We start from the raw sequence: 19,796 nt of genomic DNA, 5'->3' as shown, positions 1-19,796 counted from the left end.
TTAGCTTTCTCCAGGGAATTCGAAGTGGTCATTAGTGACCGATCAACTTGGAGAAATAATAAAATCAACTTAAAGCAGGGCTCTCAATTATGGTATACTGATGGGTCCAAAATGGATGATGGCAGTGCAGGAGCAGGAGTTATGGGACCAAACTTCCGTAAAGCAATCGCAATGGGAAAAACTGCTTCCATTTTTCAGGCAGAGGTCCATGCCTTAGAGCTTTGTGCAAGAGAATGCATACGTAGGGGCACCCGAGGTACCAACATATGCATTCTACCAGACAGCCAAGCAGCTCTAAAATCTTTAGCAAAATCATTATTCCAATCAAAGCTGGTTTGGGAATGCTTTCAACTTCTCAACACCCTAGCATCGAGAAACTATGTTACTCTTATGTGGGTACCGGGACACGAGGGGCATGAGGGCAATGAAATAGCAGACATATTAGCAAAGAAGGGTGCATGTACTCCTTTCATTGGGCCAGAGCCCTTCTGCGGGGTAACAAATAGCTTCACAAACAACTTATTATGTGAACGGGAGAAGCATCTACTTGAACACTGGAGAGCCCAAAAAGGCATGCGACAGTCAAAAAGATTCATTGATCCTGAACACATCAAAGTGGATGCTATCATCAACCTTAGCAGAAATGATATCAAAATCTACACTGAACTTCTTACAGGGCACTGTAGACTTAATTACCACATGAAGATTATAGGTGCGGTAGAAAGTGATTCCTGTCGACTCTGTCATGAGGAGAAGGAAACATCGGAACATGTTCTATGCAACTGCCCAGCGGTGGCAAGACGTAGACTCGATTACCTTGGTAGCGGGATCCTGGTCCCAAATCAAATAGGTAAAATAAAGCCCACTGCAATTATAAGATTTATAAATAGTCTAAAATTGTCCTAGTTGGGCCTATAGGCGCACAATAGATCTTTTAGGTCGGGGTGCACAAATAGCCTATTTTTAAATAATAATAAGCATTTGGTATAAGATTAACAATTAGTGTATTTATGTTTAACTAGCGAAGTTACTACAGAGAGATTACGGTGAGGGTGCAGCTTAGTCGTCCGAGACAGACGACGAGTCGGATGGACGAGTGTGGATAAAGTAGTGTGATAGGGAAGAAAAGGCAGTGAAACGAAAGCAAAATAAGCAGAAAAGAAAGACGTAAGAGAGCAGAAGAAATAGTAAAGACGTTTTTAAGAAGTTTGATAAGTTCTGATAAGCTTGAATACTTAAAGTTAAAACACAAATTGTTAAACACTAAATTAAATCTTTCGATTAAAGGAGTTTTGTTTTATTTAATAAAAGTTTGAAGTTCTGTAAGAATATCAAGAAATAAATAAGTATATAAATAGCATATAAATTTCGTTTCAGTTGAATAGCACATTTTTGTTTTTTAAATAAATTTAATAACTTTATGCACTAGGAACAGTTTATTTATTTATTTTTAAGGATTAATTTGTTAAAATTAACATTTTAGTAATGGGTTGAACCTCCCTTGTTTAATATAACCTCATAGATTCTGCCGGGAAGTGAATCATACAAAATTTTAATATAATCAAGTCAGCCATCTCCAAACATTGTCTATTACGTTAAGGTCCTGCGAGTATGATGGCCAGTTCAGAACAGCAGCATTTCTGGACTCAATGAACGTTTTACAACACGGGCAGTATGTATTGGGGCGTTGTCTTGTTGGAAAGTCCACGGCAATTTTCTAAAAATATTCTCTAATGAAGGAAAAGCCTTTTCTAAAACTCCTTGGTACGATATTGCATTCATAGTTGTGCTTAAGAATTGGAGTTCACAAGTGCCATAGTAATTTATGGCTCTCCAAACCATAACTCCGCCCACTCGGCTGTGCAAACGCTCCAACTGATGAATTTCTTTCCTCAAATAATGAAAATAATAGTTGTCACCGTCGGGCCCTTCCAAATTAAACTTTTTCTCATGAGAGAAAACAACGCGATTCCACTCCTTGCTCCACCCCGATGACTTTTTTTACATGTGCGGTGAAATTACTTTCAAGACTCTATTACTTCCTTCTTGACACAGTGTTATAAACTTTATTTTGACTGACCGTTGGGTGACGAGGATAATGGATAGGCGCCTCATATGATGTGCAGGACCTGTGTAAGGTTTCTCACTGGTTGGACTAAGGGAAAACGTCGTATGAAATTTGCCGTCCCCATGAATTGGCGTAAACATATGGATCATTTTTTAGACTGTTATTTTTGTTTAACAAGAATTAAAGGAATTACACCGAAGTCAAAACACATAGTAAAATATTCAAACAATCTGCAATCAGCGATACGACCAGTCCCTTACTCCGAAAAATTACCAGTGCCGTAACCACTGGAAAATGTTAATCCTTGCGAAGATTCTGAAAGTAATGAATGTGAAAGTAAACGAAGCCCAAACACAAAGAACCTTAATTTCGTACACAATACATCTGATGGACCTTATCTTATAACGCAAGACGATTTAATCGATACACTACGCGATTTAAAATTGTCCAAAAAAAAGAGTGAAATCTTAGGATCTCGAATTTCTAACCCTTGGAAATTTTTGGATCCAAAAACGAAAATTTTTATGTATCGATTTTGAAATGATGAATTTAAGTTATTGTTTTCTTAACAGCTTTATTTCTCTGTATTTCTCTGTTTTGGATACTCTTAATTTTGAATACAACGATGATGATTCGCATTTGTTCATTGTTTTTTCCAAAGTCAGTTTAAAGGCTGTTCTCTTACATAATGGAAATAAAATCCCCTCAATATCGTTAGCCCATGGAATTGACATAAAAGAATCTTACGAAAATATGCAGTTACTCTTTAAAAAAATTCACTATGGAAGATATAAATGGAAAATTTGTGGTGACTTAAAAGTTATTGCAATTTTACTAAGCTTGCAACTTGAATACATGAAACATTGTTTCTTCATCTGCGAGTGGGATGGCAGAGGTAGAAAATTGCATTTCTTGAAAAAAGATTGGTCACAACGTAAAGCACTCATTCCTGGAACCAAAAATGCTCTTTTCCAGCCTTTAGTGGTTCCTAAAACTATTCTTTTGCCACCTCTGCATATTACATTAGTACTTTTTAAAAATTTTGTTAAAGTCATGGACAAAAATGGTGGTGATTTTACAAAAATTTCCTGAAATAAATGAGGCAAAAATTAAAGAATGTATTTTTTTTTTGAAGGATTCGGAATTTCAATAGCAATTGAGTTCAACGTTAAATAACGCGTGGAACATGACTGAAAATTATAGCAATCTGGTAGCTAAAAAATGGGCTGCAATATGTATTTAATATATGTATCACTTCCTTCACTCTCACTTGGACTTTCTTCCACAAAATCTGGTGCCGTTAGTGATGAACACGGTGAGCGTTTTCACCAAGATATTCTACGCATGGAAAAACGCTATCAAGGAAATTTCACCAACATGTTAGCAGATTACTGCTGGACACTAAAAAGGGATTTGCTAGATGCTCAATATGCGAGAAAATTCTAAGCAAGAACCATTTTTTAAGTTCACGATTTATTTGCTGAAACCCCCTTGAATCACTCTTTAATCCAGTTATCTTAAGAAAACTAGACGTGACAGCCATAGTCAAAAGTATTCACACAACGAAAACTTTTTTGCATATTGCACTAAAACAGATGTTTTTGTTGCTGTTGTTGAACGTAAGTTTCAAAAAAATTTTTGTTATCACTTAATTTTATCTTTGCAGAACCAAATAAAAAAGGAATTGAAAAGATAATCGTTCATTTAATAAAACTATAAGCAAATGCACTGATGCCAAAAGTATTTACACACAACAAATCTCATCATATTTTCATTTTTAACCTTTATGTGCTCGGGATATTTTTCCTACGTTGCCGGTCGGAAGTCTACATTTGTAGCAAGCAAGTATGTTATGAAGAAATCTAGACCAACATATTAAAAAAACACTTTTAGGCAGATTATTTTACTTTTACAGACAATTGTACATATTTATTATGAAAATTATTATACAAAATTTGGGTAAAAAAGGTTTTAAGTAGCTTTTGAGGAACAACATTCACCCAAAGAATATGTGACTGTTTGTACGTCACACACTGGTTTTTATGCACCAACTGCAAATATTTCGCGTAGTTTTTCTCTTTCAAATGTTACTCTCTTCCACAATAGTTGCCTGATTTGCATTTGAGTTCTTTCCAGTATAAACCTCACTATTGAGAGGATAAAACGACTTCGCATCACAAGCGAACCAAATTTTTGGATGGAATATAATGGGTAAATCTAGTCTATCACGATATGTAAATAGATGCTTATTTACTGTTACTTCTCCGGAAGATTGGTAGTACATACGGAGATGGCTATTTATCTCAGCCTACAATTCAGAGATGAGAGCAGCCTTATCAATAACAAGTCAGCTCTAGTACGGTGAATGTCAAACCGAATAAAATGTAAAATTTCTTTGAAATGGGTTTCTACATTGTTGCACGGTAATAACAAACTGCTTCCTTACTCCACAACATATTCGTATCCTCGTCGCTTGATTTGGTTACACCACCTAGCACTAGAAGCTCAATTAACGATTTTGATTTCATGCCGGTTACAGTATTCCACATTCTCTCCTTTGCATTAGGGTTTTTTTCTTGATTAGGTATAGTTTTGAACCAGACAGTATTATCTCTTGACACAAATGTATCAAAGTGCTGCATAACGACCGATGTCTCTTTGACATTCATCACATAATCAAAATTTATTTCGAATAATATACCTTATTCTTGCTCATATTTCTGCATCACCAAGTATCATTTCATTCTCGGCGTCAGATTCTTTAGAATAGAAACCAATCGCAACACTTACAGCACCAACAAAAACATTGCTTGAGCTGGAACTTGAATGATGGTCAAGTGGTACATGATCATCAAACCATTCATCGCTAAAAACTAGTGCTCCTCTTCCTCCTCATCAATCTCGCTCAGTAATTTGTCAATATATTGTCGCCATTGTTTTTTCATAAGCCACTTCCAAAAAAAGGAAAACCTGCAAACACACTTACTGTTTAACAACTCATAGTGGCCGAGTTGAAGCACGTTCAATCATATTTTCCAATATTCTCATTTTATTTTACTGCTCTATGTTTCAAATAAACTATTTCATTACCAAATTAACCAATCGAAAGCGGATCGAAAGCATTACATTGTAATCAGATTGAGCATAAGCAGAAAATTGATTACAGCAGTATGAACTGCGCTTCCTAATCCTCCTACTGTTGCGATCTAAACCATAAAATCATGCGTATAAGTACAAATATGCAGCACAAGTATGTACAAGTAAACAGAGAATAAAATAAATTACAAAGGAACATCTTTCTGCATGTTGGAACTAAAAAATATTGAGTTACATAGGTATTTAATATGAATTTTCATATAAATTATATGGTGACTACAAATGTAGACTACCGGCCAGGAGGTGATCATTTTGAAAAGTTGGGTCTAGGGCTTAAATAAATTATTGTTTTGATGCTGTTAAGTTTAAAATTAACTTAAAATTGATTTTTAGGAAACTACTAAAAATCTCGCACCCTGTCGTTGTGCAAAATTCGTTTTTATAAGACTTTTTCGCACAAAATGCTACAAATGTAGACTACCGAGCACATAAAGGTTAAGTAGGTTATCAATTTCGTTGTTTGTTCGTCTTCTAAACTATCTTTCTTTCAAAAATCTGCAGTGGTTTTCGTCTGCCCTTGTCATTGTCCATCATTCTGAGCCATAAGTTGCTATCGGTCTTATTATCGTTTTATATATTTGAAATTTACTTTCTTTAAAGAGTAGTCTGGATTTCATAAGGTCTATGTATTTATAGAAGCATCTATTTGCCGCTTATATGCTGACATTTATAGGCATTCTCGTATCGTTATTTGTATCAATCAGAGCACCAAGGTAGGTTAAGTTGTATACAATTTCAAAATTGTACTCATCAATCGCTATGCTTCGTGCATTTGCTTTTAGATTTTTCATTTAAAGAAAGATAAACAGCATAAAGATGTCTGCGTACGCACCGATTTGGTGAGATTTTGTTATAATATTTCTATGCTTCTCAAGGGAAAGAATAACATAGTGTAGTGTTATCATGAAAAGAAATGCTGAGAAACTATTGCCTTGTTTAACACCTAAGCTTGTCGTAAAAGGTTCTGAGAGTCGTCCATTCAGGATAATTTCACCAGTTGAGTTTTCAAGTGTCATAGCAATAAAGCAAATAAGTTAATGAGTAAAGCGAATAAGTTTATATCTCTCCAGGCTAGCAAAAGCCTGTTTGTAGTCTACGAAGAGCATGTGAAGCGTGATGTTAAGTTCTTGTACGAAACAAAGTCATCGATGTTTTTCTCATAAAATGAACCACAAAGTTCATCTTTTGAAGGGATATATCGTTTATTGTGGGCTGATGGGTTTTCTTTGGCTAAGTAAATAACTATTTTTGCCTTTCTTTCATGGTCAACATCATCGTCAAATAGAGACAAGACAGTCACTTCATCAATTAAATACTTCAAAGATTCGGTAAAATGTTCTCCTCATCTATGTAATACTTGATTTGTTTCGGGAAGTACCACTTCATTCTTGTCCTTGCTTGTTAAAATTTTTGGTTGATATTGGTTGCAACACTTCTTGATTGGCTATAACATGCTGTAGTTTACTTTTCACTCTTTCTTCATCTATTTGTCTAAAATTCCTTCTAAAATTCCCTCTTCTATATTGAGCAAATTTATGTGCATCTTTTCTTTTTTCACGATAGCAAAGAGCTGCAATTTTTGTCGCAATTAGAATTCGGCATGTGTCATCGAACCACTCTACATTTCTTGTTGTTCTCTTTTCTCCGATTACTTCTTTTGCTGAATCAAGTATTGAATTTTCCATTGCGCAGCATTTTTCTTCGGCTGAACTTACTATGTGGCCTCTGTCTTGCAATTTATTTCGAATTGTGTTTTGGTATATTTCTCCATTATTAGCATTTTAAGCTTATCAATGTTCCACTTGCATATCTTCTTTATATTTTGCGTTACTAACTCAGGTTTTCGTTGTCGAAGCTTAGATTTCACTAGATAGTGATTTGAATCACAGTATGCTTCCCTACAAGATTTAGCATCGAGAATTATTGAGAAGTACCTATCGTCTATAAGTATACGATCTGTTTGATTCGAGCTTCTGCTTCCACATACTCAAAGCACGTGCTCATTATTCTTAGGTTCAGGCTCTGTGGAAACTGCGCAAGCATTATTCCGTTGGGGTTAGTTGTTTCATGGAATGAATGTTTTCCGCAAATATTATCGAGAAATGGTTCTTTCCCAAATTTTGCGTCTAGTATAGCCTAGTATATATTTTGTGTCATATTTATTATGACACAGAATGGGAGTTCTGTGCAGGGGATATGTTCATGTTAACGGAACGTCCGCACTAAGCTTGCTATCAACATGGACGCCAAAGAGGAGTCTTCGGCGTTCAGGTTGCTAAGGAGTGATATAACGGGCCAGGGGTGAAAACCAGCAGCCAAGCGTTTCCGTCGTATGCAGTAGTGCGATAGCGTACCGGAGTGAAACACCGTTGTCAGCCCGGTTAATATGGTTAGACCAATTTTCTAATATGGTGCCCAACTTAACGTCAAAAAATTAAATATTAATATATTTATAATATACTGTTTTTGTGTAGAAAAGTGATTTTTTGCTTTGCAGAATTGCTTTGTTTTTGAAGTTGTTTATTTGCCTCAAATTCACACACAGTTAAAAAAAACTGAAAGAGACAGCAAATAAAGCTTTGAAGCTTAAAATATATTACAAAAAAGTGTTGGAAACAGATATAAAAAAAAACAATAATTAAACAAATTGTGTAATTGTGTAATAATATAGTTAAATATTTAACTGATGCTAAATAAATAAATACGCGAAAGGACGCTAAAAACATTAATAAATCTTGAGGTAAAAATTCAAATTTATATTATTTATATAAATATATGTGCTGACAAATAGTATTAATTTAAAATTAATATGATTGATGCTAAGTAGGGTGTTAAGCGGGTGGTGGAAATAAAGAAAAAATGATTAAACTTGAAAGAAAAATTTAGAACTTCAGAATAAAGTCAAATAGCTTCAAAATTTATACTCATTATTATCCAATGAGTTAACTACACTGAGAAGTGAAAAAATCAAATCAAAAACTTTTAAAACGATACCAGAAATCATGGAAAGAACTCATAGTTTTCCCTTTTTCTATTACACTTAGTGCCATTTGTGACAAGGCGTTCCCTGCTCCTTGCTTCCGATTTCTCTAATCTGAACCTTAGGTGGTGAACCTTTCTCATTTTCTCATTCACAGAACGCTTTAGTAATCCTTGATTTAAACACGCTAATGGAAGCCACACTCTTAGCCACTAACGGCACTAGTGGCCCTCTTTCTTGTTCCGTGTTATACATCTTAACTATCTCTGCCAGCAGGTTCTGCATATCCTTAATAATATGTCTTCGGGATTCTATCATTGCAGATAGTTGTAATAGCTTACCTTCAACGCTATCGTCATGCTTGGGAGATAAGGGCATATTTACTATCTCCTTCTTTATTATTTTTTCGGATGCGTTTTATACTTTTTCGAAACGATTTTGAATTATTTAAGAAGTTAAAACTATTTAGTACCTGCAAATTTCAAAAATAAAATTTTGCTAGTAAATTTAAAAATTTGCTTATTGAATTTAAATATTTTGGTGAATTGCTAAATTAGGGCACAACATTACACGATTGAACAAGTTTTTGTGTAACAATTTATGTAATTATTTGATCGTTTTATAACACTTCCTCACTTTGTAATATTTCTGTGTTAATAATTTAATTGCTGTCTCTATCAGCTGATTTCGTATGATTGCAATTATTTCGCAAAACAAAGAGCACCAAAACAAACAGAATTCAATAAAATAAAAAACAATATATGAATATTCAAAAATTAAAGAATTTATGATAAAATAACACTTAACGGCTGCAGATCTTCATCGTTCCAAGTGAGTATATTATATTCCACCGCATTTAAGATTTTTTTGTCGTTAGAACAGTTCAATTACAGGCAGTAGCGAGGCGTCAGCTTTTTGGCAAGGTGTTCACAATTTAATCAAAACAGAATTCCAACTATAACGTATTCCCCCTACTTCTAAGTTTTGTCCTTTCCACAAGCAAATAGCGTACAAGACCAACAAACCAATTTATTTAAATGTTCACAGCCTGTGATCCACTGGTTTTTATTTACCATAAAGCTGTAGCTGTTGGAAAACGACGACTTACCATAGATTTCGACATTTTTACAACAGGTATCAAATTCTTCATATCTGGAGTTGGTTTATTCATTTCATGAATTAAAATCTTTTTTTCAGAAGATCGTTTAAAAAAAGACATTGAATCAAATCTTTAATCACACATTTATCCATTTCTAAATATTATTTTTCACTTCAAATTTCTTTAATTTCTTTCTTTACTTTTACCATTTGCTAGTATAAAATTGCAATAATGACTTTGTTTTGATTTATTTCCACCCTCTATATAAGAGTAAGAAACTCTCATTTACTCTTCATTTACTCTTTTACTTTGTATTTACAATGCCCGGTTCAGTTTTTATACTGAACCATTTCCCCATATAAAACAGCAACCGTGACTTTGATTGTATTTGCACGCTTTGTATAAACTTTTGGTTCAGTTTAGTGGAATGATCCTCTCGTCAAATGTAAAGCGATTTTCGCTCAGTTATTTCTTTTCTCTTTTGTATTTACTTTGCATAACATTGGAAGTGCACTTTTTTTATTGAACTGCTTGCACGCATTAATTTAAGAGTTAAGATTATTTTACGTACATATATTTGTTTGTATGTTTTGTGTTGTGTATTCAATATTGAACATAGTCCCAATGTGAATGTTATTTCATTTGCATGCTTTGTAAGCAACGCGGTGCAGTTTTAATTTTGAACCTTAGTATATTTTAAGAGGAATGTGTTTTCTCTTTTATTAATTGTAAGTAATGTTGGGTGTAACTAACACATGTGTGATTTTGTTTGTATTCTACGTTTTGTGTTTATGTTAATCTGTTTCGAAAAGCTATTATAAAAAATGTTAAGTAGCAATATAGCGAGATTATTTACATAATAAAAAAAAATCTAAAAAGGAAGCTTTGTTAAGGTGTTCAGTGAACACTCTGAACCATTCGACGCCTCGCCTCTGATTACAGGAATTATATGCCGCACCAGCGCACCGCACTCGAAACCCGGGCATTCACGGCAAAAATCACCTCAACATTTATACCATTGGAAAGGTGAAGACGTGCAGAACAGAAACACAGGTAACGGAAACATAGGTAAAAATGCAAATTTTGCGACTACAACAACAAAACACATGTGTTTTTTGTTTTTGTAGCGAATTGTGTATTGTTTACGGTGGATATGCGATTTTTTTCCACTTTTAATAATGCTTGGACTTTCCGTGTTGCAAAAACTGAATTTTGTTACAATTTAATGCACATTAAATTTCAAGTATTGTTTGGGAAAGAAAAAAAACGCATTGAAGTAGAAATACCCTTTGATATCATTCGTTTTACTTTGGTGAGTTTGAAATTTTTATATTAATTTCAAGTGCATTGTGTGATAGTTAAGTTTTTTACCATTTTTTTCCAAGGTTAATTAGTTGGTTGAATCGACATTAACAACACTTCAATTCCAGAGATAATTTCTTCGTGTACTTTGAAGATATCCCATTGCTTTCTTTATTATTGGTGAATTTATTTTTTTCTTTACCTTCAATTTGTGAAAAAATTTGTGAATTTAATTTGTATGTTTGGTAGCTGATATTTATTGCTAATTAGTACAGAGACAAAGAAATAGAGAAAATATGCAATTGAGTAGAACACGAAATGTAATTAATACTACAAATTTAAATTTAATTGAAGTTGTTGATAATGTTGATAATAATTCAGTTCCTTTGCGAAGTTCGTTCAAATGTGCATTCGTTGAAATACCGCCTCATTTTGGTGGCTTTCATATTGGTTCTATGAACTTAGTTTGTAGCCATTGTTTACTTAAGCATTTTGCTTCAGAGTCTACAATGCGTGAAAAAAATTCACTATACTATACTTCACTATATTGTCATAAGGGTAAAGTACATCTTCCACTATTAACACAAAATGATTTTTTTAATTCATTGTATGACGTCTGACATCAAATTATAAAAATATAAATAAAAAGTCCAAAAATTATTTCGACAATATTCGAACCTACAATTCGACATATGCTACGATCAGTTCGAAAGCTAATGTTTCTGACACAGTTTTAAAAGGAATTTATCATTGCAAAATTCCCGACATATTTTATCACAGAGCAGGACCCATGGTCACAGAATATGGTCATACGCCAAATTATGTCCAGTTGTATTTTTACGATGTCGACACGGCTGTTCAATATAGAATGCAAGAACAATCAAATAAAACTTGCTGTTAAGTTTTATATGAAATTTATTATAAAAATTAATTGTATCAATTATTATAATTGTATTATTATTATTATATTAATTATATGTATACATACAGCCATAGTCAAAAGTATTTACACAACGAAAGTTTTTGTACATGTTGCATAAAAACATGTTCTTATTGTTGTTGTTGGACGTAAGTTGCAAAAAAATTTCTTGTTGTTACTTAGTTTTATTTATGCAGAACCAAATAAAAAAAAAATTGGAAAGATAACTGTTCATTTGACACAAATATAAGCAACTGCGCTGATGCTTATTAGTTGTCAAAAGTATTTACACACATTTTTTTCGCGTCAAAAGTATTTACACAAAACATTAATTAGCATTTATTATAGGATTTTCTTTAAGTAAGTGCAGTTGTTGGCTTTTGTCAAAAGTTACACAAATTTAGAGATTTCAAAATTTCAGAAATTATTTAGGAAAATGATAAAAACCAAGGACTTATCAGTTGAAATTTAATCTGAGGTTGGTACCTAATATAAGAGTGGGACTTTGACGACGAACTTAGTAAAGTTGTGCAAAATATTACATAAAACGGTGTAAAATCTAGTTAAAAATAGGAATATAAGTGAAAATTTAAAAAATTTGGAAAGGACTAGTTGGAAACCTTCCATGAATCAAAGAGAATGCAGAAGATTATTACGAGTAGTCGTAGAAAATCCTACAATAAGCCCGGTCAAAGTAGCATCATCGTCGGAAAAGTTGATTGACAAGATTATTAGTGATGCTACACTACATCACAGGTTGAAAAATATTAATATCAATATCTATGTGGTGCACAAAAGAGTCAATATTACTCTAACGACCCTATCAAATATTCTCTCATTTGCTTTGAAGTATTTTAAGTAACCTATACAGTTTTGTTACAATGTGTTATGGACAGATGAGTCTGAATTTCAATTCTAGGGTTCGTTTGGTAAGCATTCCATGCACTTACGACAACGCCAAAAGAATAAAGCAGTGCAGCCACTCAATAGATTTTAAGGTGGCACGGTTTTGTTTTGAAGATGTCTATCATACAATGCATTTGGAGATTTGGTACCAAAAAATGGCACCTTAAATGATTCCGGTTATATTGGTATTTTAAATAACCATGTCTTAACGTCAAAAAATAGACCTTTTCCAATCAATAACTGGGTTCTACAACATGACAATGTACCATGACATCAAGAATGTAGACTAAATCCATTTTTAAAAGAGTTAAATCATGCTGTTTTTTTATAGCCTGCACAGAGCTCTGGTCTTAATGTCATTGAATATGGTTGAGACTTCATAAAACAGCAAAATACTATTGATAAAAATCCAAAATGTAGTGATAGCATAATTGAAATAGCGAACATTCGGTCCAAATTGATTCGCAACTTGATTGGTTCAATTCCAGCTAGGTTGCGGGCAGTTATTGATGCCAAAGGTGGTGTAACCAAATATTAATTATATTAATTAAATAAATGTAAAAATATTTTTAAAAAATTCATCAATTAAGAAGAAGAAAATGAAATTAACATTTTGTGTAAATACTTTTGACGCGAAAAAAATGTGTGTAAATACAATTGACTACTAATAAGCATCAGTGCAGTTGCTTATATTTGTGTCAAATGAACAGTTATCGTTCCAATTTTTTTTTATTTGGTTCTGCATAAATAAAACTAAGTAACAACAAAAAAATTTTTTGCAACTTAAGTCCAACAACAACAATAAAAATATATTTTTATGCAATATGTAAGTTAACACGCTCTACATTTATTTTATTTTTTCCTTTTATTACCTTTATTGGGTAGACATTAGGTAAGCACTTTATTTCTAAAATGTGCCGGAAACCCAAATAAGCGGTAAAAATTAATTAAGCAATTCTTTCCAAAGAACTGGCGAAAATGCAATGCTTGCATTAATTGTAAAATCAATATAATTGTAAAATAAATTTAGTCTTAATCTTGAATCAAAATAAAGCGGAGCATTAGCTCCAATCTTTTTTAAAAACTAAATAAAGTATTTAAAATAGAAACTGGCGCCCGAGCAAGGACCAGTCGCGAAAAGGAAATAATCAAATAAAGTAAATAATTAAATTAAAGTGAAAATACAAAGGCCTTAAAGTAGTGGCAGTGTTTCGCGTTATCATAAACAGTGACTGTGAAAGGAAGAAACTAAAATTGATTTCCCAACAGCATCAATCCTATTTTTCCGACTGGTTCTACAAGATTCAAGAAGACTCAGGCTCTCTAGTCTCCGTCCGGAGACCGCCTCGCATCGAAGTGTTGTAGCAGGAGCCGCAGTAGGTTCAATCGACCAAAAAGGAGTTCATCCGTGCAGCCAGCGAGGGACGAGTAGCTCGATGCTACTCTTACTGTAGGTTAGGTTAGGTTAGGTTACTGGGGCCGTCCGAAGACACACTTAGACCATGAGGTCCATTGTGATACCCTAAGAATTTGACACCTGTCCCTATAACCACTTGGTATTGGCTACAAAGCCATTGACACGAGCTATGGAAATAGAATCTAGCTCTCTTAATGAATAGAAAAAGTGCGACCCTAAGTAGGATAGTCTATGTCTTGCGAAGGCAGGACACTGTAGCAGAAGGTGTGTTGGTGATTCCTCTTCATCATCCTCCATGCAATGTCTACAATGTAAGGAGGTCCTGATGTTGAGTCTCACGGCATGTCCTCCCAACGGGCAGTGTCCCGTAATAATTCCCACTATCCTGGATAAATTTGCTCGGGATAGATTGATTAATTCCCCCGATCTTTTCTTACTTATTTTTGGCCAAAATTCCTTGGTTTTTATGCAGTTGGTTACTGTTGACCATCTTCTTTCAAACATTTGGTATGTCCATAATTTTATTCGGTGCCGACAAGAAGCAACTGGTATACCCACACTTTCTTTTTCCAGAAGAATTTGTGCTGTCGTACCATGTCTTGCTAATTCATCTGCTATACAGTTGCCTTGGATGTCCCTATGTCCAGGGACCCAAATAATTCGTATCCGAAAATATTCAGCCATCACCATAAGTGATGTAAGACAATTCAGTACTAATCTCGAGTTGAAGGTCGACGAGTTTAAGGATTTTATAGCTGCCTGGCTGTCAGTAAATATGTTTATAAATTTAACGGAGGAGACATTGTGTTTCAGCCAATCTGAAACTTCCAATATAGCAGATACTTCAGCTTGAAAAACGCTGCAGTGATCCGGTAGCCTGAAACTCATACTGAGATCTAGTTCAGGGCAGTATACTCCTCCTCCTACTTGTCCATCTAACTTTGAGCCGTCTGTAAAGAAGTTAAGGCGATTATCACTCTTTACAGAGTAGTTTTCCCATGTCTCCCTAGAAGGAATAAATAATTCAAGATTTCTGTCCACAATTGTAATTGTAGTACAGTAGTCTGTTATATCCGGAATGAAATCAATTTCTCTGAGGATGGAATCTTGCATCCATCCACAACTGCTTCCAATTCCTAGTTCTCTTATACGTAAAGCTGCCCCAGCTACCTCGCCTTTCGCCGCAATGTCGATAGGTAAGATATTGAAGATAACATTCAGGGCAAGTGACGGCGTTGATTTTAACGCTCCGCTTAATGTCATCAGTGCAGTCCTTTGAACCTTTTCCAATTTCTTGCATAGTGTTGACCTATTCAGAGTATTTCTCCAAAATAACACTCCATACAAGAGAATTGGTTTTACTACCACATTATATATCCATAAAATGGACTTCGGTGAGAGTCCCCATCTTTTGCCTATAGCGCCTCTACAACAGTAAAAGGCAACCATAGCTTTTTGGGTACGTGCAACAACATTTGGTCCCCAATTCAGTTTTCTGTCAATTATAAGACCTAAATATTTGGCTTTATCATTCAGAGTTAGAGTTTGACCTCCTAGGATAGGTAGTGTGAATTCCGGAATTTTATATTTCCTAGAAAAGAGCACTAGTTCTGTTTTGGTTGGATTTATTGATAATCCGCTACAATGGGCCCATTGGGATACTTTATTTAGATTACCCTGCATTACCTCACTAATTGTACTCAGAAATTTTCCCCTTGCAATCAAGGAAAGATCATCCGCGTACGCGACCACCTGACAACCTGCGCTATCTAGATCAACAAGAAGATCATTAACTGCAGTTAGCCATAAGAGGGGGGAAAGTACTCCTCCTTGTGGAGTCCCCCTATTAACTTTCTTAGTTACTAGCGTTTCCCCCCACTGCACTACGATTGTCCTATCAACCAGCAGTTGGGTAATGACTTCGATTACTCTATTGTCAATTCCTAGTTTTCTTAATGAGTTGACGATTACTTGAGGAAGGATGTTGTTGAAAGCCCCTTCCACATCAAGAAAAGCGCAAAGGGCGTATTCTTTATGCTGTATTGAGTTTTCAATCATCCCAGTTAGAGATGATAATGCGGTCTCTACAGACCTTCCTTTACAGTACGCATGTTGTGATTTTGAAAGCCTTTCATCTGGTATCTCTTTCCTAATGAAATGCTCCAGAAGCCTTTCTAAAGTTTTTAAGAGGAAAGAGGATAGACTAATCGGTCTAAAATCTTTAGGCGTAATATGGGAGCTTTTGCCAGCTTTAGGAATAAAAACGACCTTTGTCAATTTCCATTTCTCTGGTATATGCCCCAAGGTAAGACAACCTTTAAAGATTGGTGTGAGCCAATTGCAAGAGATGTCCCTTGCTTCATGAAGTTGGGCTGGTATAATTCCATCCAGGCCCGGTGATTTGTATGGTAGAAAGCTATCTATAGCCCACTTAATTTTCCTTCTGGTGACAATATTATTCACCACAGATGAGTCACATGTAGACCCCTGGTTTATTCCAAGGTTATTTGGTATGTCACTATCTGGGAAATGTATATTCAGTAACAATGCCGCCGATTCTTCGCTGCTATGTGTCCACCCATTGACCTCGTCTTTTAAGTAGACTAGATTAGAGGGTTTCTTCGAGAGAATGCGCCTAAACCTTGCTGTTCCTTGACAACCCTCCACGCTTTCACAGAAGGCTTTCCAGGAGCGTGTTTTGGCTCTTTTTATTTCATTTTTATATATTTTTAGACTGACTTTGTAGATGTCCCAGTCAGTGTTAAGATTACTTCTCTTGGCCTTGTTAAACAAGTTTCTGCTTGATTTCCTAAGATCTCTTATTTCCTCGGACCACCACAATGGCTTTTTCTTTCCCCTCTGTGATTTTAGTGGGCAAGAACGGCCCAAGGCTATGTTGCAAGCTTTTGTGAAGGTTTCCACAACGTTATCTAGCGATTGAGGAGTCTCTACTTCTTCAATAGGATATAGAGGAAGTAGATTTAGTAAATTGGTTCGATATCTACTCCAGTTGGTATTACGGTAATTCCGATAAGGTTTCTCAACTGGACATTGTAGATTTATATAGAATTGAATATAACGATGGTCAGAGAATGAGTGTTCATCAAGAACTCTCCAATCTTTAATCTCAAGATCTGTGTTTTCAATAGTTAACGTAATATCTAAAACTTCTTTTCTGCCTGCAATAATAAAAGTAGGTTCCACTCCTGTATTGCATATATGAAGATTATAATCTAGAATAAAATCGAATAACGACTCACCTCTTTCATTTATGTCCGAGCTACCCCAGATTGTGTGATGAGCATTTGCATCGGCTCCAATCACAACACCAGTCATTCTTTCTGCTGCTGTTATCACGAGCTGCTTAAGTATTTCCGGTGGTGGATTTCCTATATGGTCATGGGCCATGTATGATGACACCACCCATACGGTTTTGCCGTCGATTTCCAAACTCACTGCAGTCTGGTCGTCATCACTAAAATTATTCAAAAGGAAACAATTAATGTACTTTTTCACTAACACACATGATCTAGGTCTACCTGAGTCTGTGTTGCTGATAAGTTTATAGTCATTTGTTCCGATTCCACAGATCCGGTTTTCCAGTATCCATGGTTCCTGAATCAGAACAATATCGGCTCCACCCTGTGCAAGGTGGATTAGAAGGTTTGCTGAAGCAGCTTTAGAGTGGTGGAGATTAATTTGAAGCACCTTCATCAGGTACCTGAACCTCTACCACCGTTTTATCGGCTTCGTCATCCGAATCCAGGAGCCCACTCTCATCGAATAGGTTGCCCAGACTGGTCACCGACCCCGCATCCGATTTGTCTTCAGACACCAGAGAGAGCGAGTCTACCTCCATTTGATCTGGCAGGTCTTCACTCTGTGTTTCCTCACAACTCTGCTGTCTTAGCATTGGTTCTTTAGCTGGTTCCTCCAGCAAGGGCTGAGCAGACGTAATCTTCTCCGGTTCTTCCGTGGCATCGGTACGATAGACCTTGAGATTTAGTTTCTCAAAGCCATAGGAGATTACGTACTTAGCTTCGGTGAGCGGTTTCAATGACTCCGCATTTAATACAAGGACAGCTTGTCTGGTCGGTCCAACAGGCTCCTCTAATTTTACCACCTTCCAATTTCCAGTTGGAAGGTTGGGGTTACAGATCCTGATTATTTTCAGAATTTGCTCCGGGTCAGTTTGCTTAGTTGGAATCCAAACCCTGGCCCTAGGACGAGATGGTATATCCTTCTTGTCTACCGCTTCAAGTCTGGCTCCAGGCCAGATCTCTCCTACTTTAGAGACAGCTGCCTTGTACAAGGCAACCGATCTCGCATCCTTGCAAGCTACCAATTTCACTTGTCCTTGGTGCCAACCCGCGTCTTCGCAGGAGGGAGCAGGTCCTGGGTTTTCTTCCAAAACTTGGAGGAAGATGTCTGCCAGCGCGGCCGACACCCATTTCCATTTGTCTTTGGGGATTCTCCCCTCCTCGGCACTCCTATCCAGGACACCTATAATGAGATTGTCCTTCGCAACCTCACTGTACGGTCGTACCAGTACATTGTAACCTCTTGGTTTTTTCGTAAGAGGGGGTTCTTCCTCCTGAGACCTTTGTCTTTTAGACACTTGGTCCGGTTTGGAAGCCTCTTTATTGCTTGATTTGGCCAAGATGCTTTTGGCCCATTCAAGGGATGAGGCCTGTTGCTGACTGATTTTATCGGCCGGGATCTCACCTACGCGCTGCAGAATTCGTGTAGCCATACGGCGGTCGTTATGGGCCTTTTTAGAGGGTGGAATTCTCCTTGTGGATTTGGTTTCTGACTTGTCACTGCTTTTGGCCGTGACAGAAGAGGCAACATACCGACTGGTAGATGCAGTATTTCTGCTTCCAGAAGGTATTTGCGACGAGATTTTAAGTTCATTGGAAGTGGAGTTGGAGGTACCACTCGAGGTTTGCAGTCTTCTGCTTGGGGTTGCTACTGGTCTTCCAGTAGCAGAAAGTTTTGTTTGTTTTTTTATTAAGATTTAAATTTTCCATATTGATGGGTCCCAACTCAGGTCCGCTATCTCCACCTGACGTGTAGTTATCTTTTAAAAAGCCCCATGGGTCCCTTTGAATCAGTGAGGTCCATGTGAAGGTTGATGTATAGCCTTATGAGCATATACATTCAGAGCCAGGCAGATATTAAGAGGGAGCTTCGCTCAACCTCACCTACACCACCAACTAAACGGCGACGGATATTGAGCGCTTCCTGAGGTCAGCCACGATTTTAACGGGACGGAGGCAGCCTCAGCATTAGCCTGAAAGCCATTTCTGCAGAGTTTCACCTCTACATACTGAGGTAACAGAATACGGAGACTGTCAGCCCAGGGTTCAGACAATTTATAATTCAGACAATTCAAAATCATACAATCAGTGTCAGTATAGCCAAGGTTGTTGCCGTTGAAGCCATATTGGCCGTAAAGGCCGTTGGACAGAATTTTTGCTCCGCAGTAGCCAATCCGACAAGGGAAGCCCTTAAGGACCTGAAGAATCCGTCGGTATAGCCTAGTGCATCATTACCTCTGTTGTCCCCAGAGACCTCACGCCGATGAATCAGAGCAAACTCCAATTCTTAGCTAGAACAGTCTGTAATCAGAACTCTCTATTACCAGTCGACACCCACGGGGAGGGTTAGGCAGAGGATTTATGTCAACCATACTCTTACTGTAAGTCATCGTAATTAATTAAGTATAATAAACAAATCTAAAATTTTTAAAGAAAAGTGAGTGAAGATAATAGAAATAATTTTGAAAGAAAAAATCTGAAATTTAGTAAAATTCAAATTGAGAAGCTATATTGAAAATAATTTTAAGAAAAAGAATAATAATAATATAAAAAAAAAAGAGGAAAAAGTGAAACTAAAATATCTTAATTAATTTTTCAAACACGGTAATTTGCATATGTACAAAAAACG

The 19,796-nt window shown here is 36.0% G+C and overlaps 1 protein-coding gene across 1 annotated transcript; it reads right to left on the bottom strand.

Annotated features, from left to right (window-relative positions):
- Positions 1 to 16,745: 16,745 nt before the first annotated feature.
- Positions 16,746 to 18,838, bottom strand: LOC119687154. The gene is made up of 2 exons (XM_038101361.1): positions 17,387 to 18,838; positions 16,746 to 17,322 (listed from the first exon to the last, which is right to left on the bottom strand). Exon 1 carries the CDS (start codon positions 18,598 to 18,600, stop codon positions 17,542 to 17,544), a length of 1,059 nt encoding a protein of 352 aa, XP_037957289.1. The 5' UTR covers positions 18,601 to 18,838; the 3' UTR covers positions 16,746 to 17,322; positions 17,387 to 17,541.
- Between the last annotated feature and the right edge of the window lie 958 nt (positions 18,839 to 19,796).

The sequence above is a fragment of the Teleopsis dalmanni genome, chromosome X (genome assembly GCF_002237135.1).
Source record: "Teleopsis dalmanni isolate 2A chromosome X, ASM223713v2, whole genome shotgun sequence".
NCBI lineage: Eukaryota > Metazoa > Arthropoda > Insecta > Diptera > Diopsidae > Teleopsis > Teleopsis dalmanni.
The sequence above is the reverse complement of the archived record's forward strand: the minus strand, read 5'-3'. Positions and strand labels throughout refer to the sequence as shown.

What these genes read in the sequence shown, in the direction of transcription:
- LOC119687154 (XM_038101361.1), bottom strand. Translation starts at nt 18,600, where the DNA reads ATGGCTACACGAATTCTGCAGCGCGTAGGTGAGATCCCGGCCGATAAA.